The sequence below is a fragment of the Anarrhichthys ocellatus genome, unplaced genomic scaffold (assembly GCF_004355925.1).
Source record: "Anarrhichthys ocellatus isolate YVR2014 unplaced genomic scaffold, GSC_Weel_1.0 scaffold2071, whole genome shotgun sequence".
Taxonomy (NCBI): domain Eukaryota; kingdom Metazoa; phylum Chordata; class Actinopteri; order Perciformes; family Anarhichadidae; genus Anarrhichthys; species Anarrhichthys ocellatus.
Genome location: NW_022282045.1, coordinates 1 through 8,749, shown reverse-complemented (window position 1 = coordinate 8,749; position 8,749 = coordinate 1). Strand labels below are relative to the sequence as shown.

The 8,749-nt window shown below is 41.7% G+C and overlaps 1 protein-coding gene across 1 annotated transcript; it reads right to left on the bottom strand.

Moving 5' to 3' along the window:
• Positions 1-4,263: 4,263 nt before the first annotated feature.
• LOC116378104 (alpha-tectorin-like) lies at positions 4,264-8,711 on the bottom strand. Its single transcript, XM_031839918.1, has 5 exons — positions 8,584-8,711; positions 7,330-7,525; positions 6,181-6,444; positions 5,953-6,095; positions 4,264-5,002 (listed from the first exon to the last, which is right to left on the bottom strand). Exons 2-5 carry the CDS (start codon positions 7,415-7,417, stop codon positions 4,787-4,789), a joined length of 711 nt encoding a protein of 236 aa, XP_031695778.1. The 5' UTR covers positions 7,418-7,525; positions 8,584-8,711; the 3' UTR covers positions 4,264-4,786.
• Positions 8,712-8,749: the final 38 nt, after the last annotated feature.

Below are 8,749 nucleotides of genomic sequence, written 5' to 3'. Positions count from 1 at the left end.
TGTGTGTGTGTGTGTGTGTGTGTGTGTGTGTGTGTGTGTGTGTGTGTCTCTGTGCGCAGAGCCAACAGGAGCTGATGTGCGTGTTCTGGATCAGGTGACAGTAACTAACATATCGGACCAGGAGGCTCTGGATGACTTCCTCAACTCCACTAATGATGATGACATCATTAGTGGAGCACAGGATCATCACAGCACAGGATCATCACTGACCTCAGGTAACCCCGACTCATGCAGCTGTGGGGATATTGTTCGGGTTTTATTAATACCACTAGTATTATCGAGGAGAGTCGAGGTTTAGTTACTCAGTGAATTAAGAGTTGTCTTCTCCAACAGGTCCAGACCTCGAGTCCTGCTCCTCTGAATCTTCGAGTAGCCAATCAACCCGAGCCCCTCCCACAACCAGCCAAGCGTCCAACCAGGACGCGGAGTGGGAGAAGGACGAGGAAGCGGCCAGTGAGGAGAGCGATGAGCCTCTGGTGCAGTCGGACGAAGAGGAGGTCCAGCCGGACATGTCGCTGGTCGGCTTACAGGACGTTGGCGCAAGAAGGGGCTCCGACGAGAGCGACCCCGCAGGGGACCTGTCCTCCGGGTAACCTAGCAACCAGGCACCTTGAATACTGGGTAAACACTGACTACTGTTACCCCTCTGGTGCCCTCTTGATTTGACTTGACACGGCTCCCATCTCCAGCCAACATGAGCAGCACTTCACTGCTCCTTTCCTCTGAGGTTTGAAACAAACGTGCCCTCTGGTGTTCAGATGTTAAGGACAGTTGTGCTGAGCTGTCACTCAGTAGTGCTAACTAACTGAGACCTTGTCTATTCACTGTTTACCCAAAGAAATTGATTTAAAAAAAATAGAGAAGCACCGATACCATTTTTTGCTTCCCGATTCTGATACCTGAACCTACGTGTCAGCCGATACGAGTACTGCTCAGATACCAGTGCGTAAATATCCCAAAAAGTTAAACAGCTCATAATTCCCTCTCAAATACATATTTGATATTGTTGTGAAAACATCTCCTTCAAACAACTGTCTTTATTCAAGTTTCTAGTCAAAAACTACATTTTACCAGACTAAATTTGAACACATCATACTTACCTTATTACATTTGCCCAAATCTCATTTTTTCTGAATAGAGCTTGAACGCATCATGATGTTACTCAATGCAACCTCCGATCAGCTGACGTGTATTAGCTCTCCTCCTGCCGAGTTCAACACACAGATTTGTTGTTCACAATGTAGCATCATCAGAGAAAACATAGAGCGCACCAGAGTGTTTAACCAAAGGTGTGAAGTACTGGTTTGCACTTGTGCAGTACTGATAAGGATGCACACATCTGTAGCGATTGACATGTGTTGTTGTTTCCCTGTAGCTTGAATGAGCTGATAACGGGTCATCTGATCGGTGCATAGTGTTGCGTACACGCCAATACCTGATCCAACATTTTAGGCTCTGTAGGAGGCATTTCTGACACTGGTATTAAAATTGAACATGACAGTTGCCACAGTGCCAAGATGTTGTTTGACTTGGCAAAGGCCTCAATCTGTCTGTATAACACCACAGTATTCACATGTACAGTAACCTCTAATCTTATTTTAGGTTCAGGCCAATCTGTGAGAATTTCTGTATATAGGAAGTGACCTTAATAAATTGTTAAAGGCGTCAAGGCATAGATTTGTTTTGTATTTCCCTTTGTGCTCACTAATATGCAAGAAGTAGCTGGTACAGCGACCGTCCTGTAGATGGAACAGCTGCTGCCACTGTCCACCGTTTGTTAGCAGCAGGGCGGTCTTGATGATGCGTCGATCTCACAATAAAGTTCTGTAAACTACAAGTGTGGCTGAAGTTTTGTCCTCTTTAGACTTTTTTCTTTTGTGCCTGACTTGATTGAGCGTAGACTGTAAAAGTAAGTGTTCACCCTTTCTACCACTAGATGGCAGTATAAGTGTATTTAAACCATATATTTTGTCATATTTTTCTGTGCCTTTGTTAATTATCTAGGTTATTGATACAGATGTATTTAATGCTGATTATTTAATCTGATAGTTGGTGTTTAGGGTTAATTTGCAACCTAGTTGTACACATGTATTTACTTGTTATTTTCACATCATGGAAGAGTGAGCATGTGTAGTTCATGAAGCAATAAATAATAACAATTAAAAACTAAAGAGACGTTTGGTTCAATCTTATTAAATACTAAGCATAATTTACCTGTCCTTCACTCTGGAAGACACATTCAGCGAGATGGACGAGTTTCAGGAAGACCCACCTCTCTTCTTGGAGGAGAACAGCTGGGAGGGGGAGGACTCCGAGTTCACTGACCCTGCTCAACCATCAACACTTCAAGGTCTGCAGAGTCCCAGTTTATTCACTCATTCATTTGTTACAGGGCCAAGCACGGAAGCAAAGTAACAGATAGCAGGCGCTCTGTCTTGTTTTCTATTTTATGTCTCTGGCAGCTAATAAAAGCAAACGTCAAGAAATGTAGGTTCACATGTTCAGTTCTATAAACCATCTAAACTTGATGGTAAAAATGCAAAAAGAGGAAGTAAACAGTCTGTGTTGCTTCATTGCATGATGAGGCATGGGATTAGTCAGAAGTGAATAAATTAACAATGTACCCGTGTGCACAATTACAATAGTTTCCCTAGCACCATCATCATATGATGTGATTCTTATTCGTATTTGCTTGTTACTTCTCTTTTAATGTGTCGAAAAAAACCTTTGGGTTGATGCAAGCTAAAAACTAAATTTCTCCCAGGTTTGTGCTTCTTTTCTAGCATTGATATGTGTGTTATGGATATATCAATATGCTTTATTTCTCCTTAAAGAGACCCACAATATACAGAACATTATCATCTGTATATTTATATATATTTCCTCAGGCCCGTGTGTACTATGAGGAGGCTCTCAGTGTTCGTGTGGACAGTTTCTCTGACACGCTGCTCCTCGTCATTCTACACAAACCTCACCGCTGTCTACCTGAAGCAGCATATAAGTACCTCGTCTCAAGCCCCTTCCTGCTTCCCATTGTTCCTTTGGACCTCAACTGGCTCTTGAGCTGGCTCTATCATCGTAAATACATGCCTTACTTAGCGCCTGCCTCTGTGAGCCTGGACTCAAGACAGGACCACTCCCTCCACGACTCTTTCCAGAGGATTGAGTTGTTTATCAGGAACTCTGTTTGCCTGAACCCGTGCTGGAAGGAAGGAACCTCCCTGCTCCCTGCCCAGATTGTGACTTACCTTCAGCAGGCCCTGATTACAGCAGAGCAAGGGGAGGACATGAAGACCCAGAGGGACCTGTGTCAAGGCTTGGCCACTGTTTACCTGCAGTACGACGCTCTAGATGAGGCGGCGCTCTGTGCTCAACAAGCTGTGGAGACAGGAGGCCACATCAATGAGGAGGGCTTTGAGAGAGACATGCTACTGTTGAAAACTAAACTGTTCAGTGACTATTTACTTGAATAACAGACCGAAGAGTACATTATGGAGACTAAATATTAGTATTTTAAATAATGAGACTGTTGTACAGGAGATTAAGAAAGAAATGAGTGACTGCATAAGATACATCTGCTGATCCTATTGAGCAGTCCTTCACCCTGTGTCTGCCTGTAGTGTTCATTAGGAAGTAGTCTAATCTGGAGCGCACTTAATGAGTAGCTGAGTAGTGAGTAAAGTCTTTTTCTAGTGCGTGGAGGTTCCTCCAAACGTCGAACATACCCGTCTCTTTAATTCAAATATTGAGGTCTTTTGACCGATGGGATTTATGTCTTTTTGTACTTGTCGTATCTAGAGAGTAGTTTAGAATTGTGTTCCAATCTCCAGCACAGACTAACATTATTGTATCTACTACAAAACATAGTTTGACACTGAAAATACAGCAGGAATCTTGTCTCAAAAGATGAGGAAATCCATGAAATAATGAGAAAATACATTTCTCTGCTAGCCTAATGGGAATAATTGAGTTCTCATGACTTGTCCGCTTTAATGTGGAATAAATGTATACGGCCTTTATTAGATTTTAAAAATGCATCATGTCAAATATAGCAGTGGCAAGTACATTTCCCTCTAAAATGTAGTAAAGCACAAGTATAAAGTAGCGTGTAACTTGTCGTACTCAGGTCCAGCACTGCAAGTGTCTTCATCATAACAGTGGATCTGCTCAGTGGTCAGTATCTCAGTGTATCATTTTTAGAATAGAGTAGAAATGATGCAATGTAATGGTCAATATGCATGTGGGTCAATGACAGACACAACAGACGGGGAAGTTGCTGACATGCGTTTAATGATCATTAGAAAAGAATTGATTAGTAAAGACTGAAATGTGTTAGTAGTGACTTACAAACATTACATACTGTAATCATCCACAGTTACAAAAATCACTGTTGCATACTGTACACTCCTACATGAATGTTCAGTTTTTGTCAAAACTGTTTTAGGAACAACAATTTAAAAATACTCTGTATGAATTTGAAGCACAAGTGCTGGCCGAGTATTTGATTGCACTTTAAAAATAGGCTTTAGCAGGCGGTTATTTCATTTAGACTGTTTATTGAATTACTGCAGAAAACATGCTATATTGTGAGCGAGATATGAAATGGCCTGTGAAGAATATAGATAGAAGAATTTTGCCAAAAGAACTAGATTATCTGTAGCTTGTGTGCCTGAATATAGCTGTTAGAATTATAAAGATAGCTTACAGTATAAACACAACATTGCTGGATATATTCTTAGATGAAGAGAAGATGAAGTTCTACATTGGTTCCCGTTCAATGCTTAAGTCAGATGCTTAAGTCAGATGCGGCGTAGCAACCCTTCACTCCCTTCCGCACTCCACAGCTTTTCTTTCCTGTGCAGGGTTTGTCCTCACAGGCCACCATCCCACCGCGGCACAAACACAGGCGCTGGCAGTCGGAGTCAGGGTAGAAATTCTCACCAGACACGATGTACCGACCGTTGTATTTGCAGCCACACCGAGGCAGTGGCACGCAGCGATCCTGGAAGGTCAAAGTTCAGTCAGGACACTGTCACTGTGTTACAAGGCCCTTCTGACTGCAACTATCGGGCAGCCTACATTGCCAGGCCTAGGTATTGGCAAATATGAAGTTAAACTCCAATTTCCTTTTTGACCGCCGTGGAATATCAAAACCCAGACTTTAAACTCTAATTTAGTCGCCGAATCTTTGTTGAAACAGTTTCGCATCTCTGTGCCAGGACCACAGTTTGCCAAAAGTCTCATTATTTTAAGTCCACAGCTTTACCTGTACATTTCTTTTACATGCTGTCCCAACCGTCTCCCAAAAGACTTAACGTACTCAGTTCTCTATGTTGAGTGTTGACCCTTATAGTAAGGGTGCAATATCCAAAACACATGATGTAATTCAAAAAAGGATCTGGTATACATGGGATCAAACTAAAGCTATCTGAGGAATGGATATTGGAGAAACTATTCTGGGAGAAGTTTTGGAAGATACAACTTTGTGTATTCGCACCTCTTTTTTCTGTATTGTACACACGGAGTAATTCGGTTCAAAATAGTACATGATAAATTAGCCAAGATATATCTTAATCTTGCCCGAAAATGTCCTAAATGTCACTATTCCCCAGTTCCCCGGGTCGAGTCACTATCCACTTATGCACTTCTGTTTTTAATTCACTGAAACATTGTAAATATGAGTTTATGGTCTCAATCTCTAGTTTCAAGTCTTCTTCAATACAGCATGATGTTCATTTCTTAAACTATGGTTCATTTAGAGTCAAATAGACCATAAAGCAGGGGATGTTTTAGGGCGGGGCTACTGTGACTTTTAGCATTTCATCCATGAAACAGCGATCTGATTTAAGGTTTTTAAACTTCTTTTGCCAGAAGAGAACTTGGCCTTTCCTTCTTTGGTGAAAGTCATGTGTCGCTGTAATTGAAGAAGGCCGGGGCAGTTTGGAGGATTACCTGACTCAGCAGGAAACCGGGGTTACACACGCAGCCCTCGCTGGGCGGGATCTCACAATTGGCGGATGGAGATGGAGCGAGGCAGCTGGCCGGACATCCAGGAGCCACGACACTATACATCATTTTAGCTGGACACTTCATCCCTGTGACACACACACACAGAATAGCACTCAGATCACAAACACACAAATACAAGAACAGTCACATCATCTGTCACTGAGCGCTTACAGCAGAACTTCCTCGTCCGCCATGACTTCACGCAGCCTCCGTTTCTCTGACACTGCGCCACGTAGTCACTGATGATGCCGCAGGCTGCTTCCTTTTGGCCATCATTAAGCACCATGTCATAGACGCAGTCGTCGCGGTACTGCTTGGAATCTACTCGGTCTACGCAGTCAGCCAAGGGTCCATCCTTTGCTGTTATGACATCACAGACCGACGTGTAGGCGGGTGGTTCGAAGTCGTCGGGCAGCGGCTGAGCGCAGTCTTTACCTGGCAGCACAAAGGCATCAATAGAGACATGGTCACATTACATGTCACTCAAACAGCTGATATCATCTGCCATTGATGAAGTCCGTATGCAATGAATGGGGTCGGTGAGCACCAGCTATGAGAAGCATGCTAATCCTTACATAAATGATAACTAATGATAGCTAAAATGGTTAATAATTGTGATTTGTTTATTTGCAGAATGCTTTTTTAACCTTACCATAACTGAATCCATTCATAGTGTGAACGGCAGTGCAGATCATTTGTGCACCCTTAGTGCCCCTCTCATTAGTGCCCCTCCAACTAGGTCCACCCGAGTAAGATTGCCATCGTGACTTGATATGACACTGATGTGTAAAATTGGCATATATTTTCATAAAGAGGTGCATGTCTGTGAGTATGACGGGGTAAAGGGGGATATATTCTGTGTACACAAAACTTAATAAAAAAAGAAATGTGGGCATTCTCTGAGATTAAAGTGGCAATTTGACAGGAAAAACTTATAAATATTATAAATTTATGAAAAAAAAACTCTGAATTTCATTGCTCCTAAAGTAGGTGTTAATATCTTCTGATATACAGTCCATGGTTAATAGGAAAGTTCCTGAGAGATAAATATACACGTTTTCTTTCGTGAACATAAATAAATACCAATATTCCTCTACAACTTCTGTCTTTGAGTAAACAAAGGTGTTTCTCTTTCATTTCAGCACCAGGTGTTTATACATTAACGACTTTAATCTCGGTAATTGAGACATTTTTCTCCAAATATTCCCCCCTCCCCCAACTCTATAATAATTATTTTGTTTACCTACAATGGCCCTAAAAGAGGCACTAAAGATGCAGAGCACAATAGTGAAGATAAATAGCACAGCATGAGCTGCTTACAGTCACGCGAGCAGCCCTCCACGTTCGCCAACCACTGGCTCTGTCCAAACTCATTGGCGTTGGAAGCCAACTTCCCATCAGGCAACATTAGGTCATCAGCAGGGTCAACATTGAAGTTTCCACAAAGGCCGTTGGTTTCGCTTTGATAACTAGTCGCCAGCTCCACCCTCACTGAACTCGAAAAGTCAAAGGAGACCTTTAACAATGTGAAGATAAAAGGAAAGTTGTATCAAAGTTGAAGCTGAGACATATTGGCAGGTAGCATTAAGAGTACCACTACACATCACTGAAACAGACAGTGGACCAACGGCAGTGAACTATATGATCGCCGTTAAGGAGGTCTCTAACATTTTTCAAATTTTAATCTGGAGGGGAGTTAGACACTGTTCATTTGCATGTATTACACATTCTTAACCATACAAAGCTGGTTAAAAATCAACAAACTTTCCCTTTCAGCACATAAATGAGTGATTTGAAAATATTTAAGAACTTATGTTAATGACATTATATAAACACATTCATTTATAAGTCCTCATCATCCATACCTTTGGAAATAATCTCCTTATCGTATTAAAATGTCTTGTAACAGGGTAAGTTAGGACATTACTTTTAGAGGCCTTGTGATCTGCTCTTTAAAGTCGAAATTAAATTAAATCTGGCCCTTTTAGTCCATTAAGATCACATCCCCGTACTGTATGCAAAAAAATGTGCAAAAAATATTTTCTTAGTGTATTTTTATATAAAAATCCATTAATCTTTTCTTCCATTTCTTCAATAATATCATGACATCCGTCTATCAATCAACCTGCAACTTTTAGCGAGCAAGGAGGTGTGTGAGGAGCCACAGTCCTCTGTAGCGCCGTACATTCTAAGCCCGCCCACTTTGAAACGGTCCAATCAAATGCAAAGGATATGATGTAATTCCCTCTTGTGATTGAACACCACTCAAATACAGTGTTCACTGGGTCATAGGTCACAATACAGAAGCTAAAGACGCTCCAACATCCGTTTCACTCGGATGATAAGAGAACGTGGCTACAATCCAAAATGTCTTCACAACTAAATTGTTCTTAATACTAGAAGTGTTGACCTACTGTTTTTACGCATGCAGCCGAGGTACTCACGGTACTTGTAACACGTGCAGTCAACGCAATATGCTTTGATGGCCCTAATCACATTAAAGTTAAGACAAAGGTTGACTAAAAAGTTTTATAGATACTTTATAAATGGCGGTGTATGCTTTGGTGTTTATACCTTCAGAAAGGTGGTCTCAATGATAGCCTCTCTGTGTCTCTTATGAACCTGGACATTTGAGTGATTGGTTGAATTGGTGAAGGGTAGGTTGTTTTCAAGCCCGTCAACCTGCAGAAAATACACACACACACACACACACACACACACACACACACACACACACACA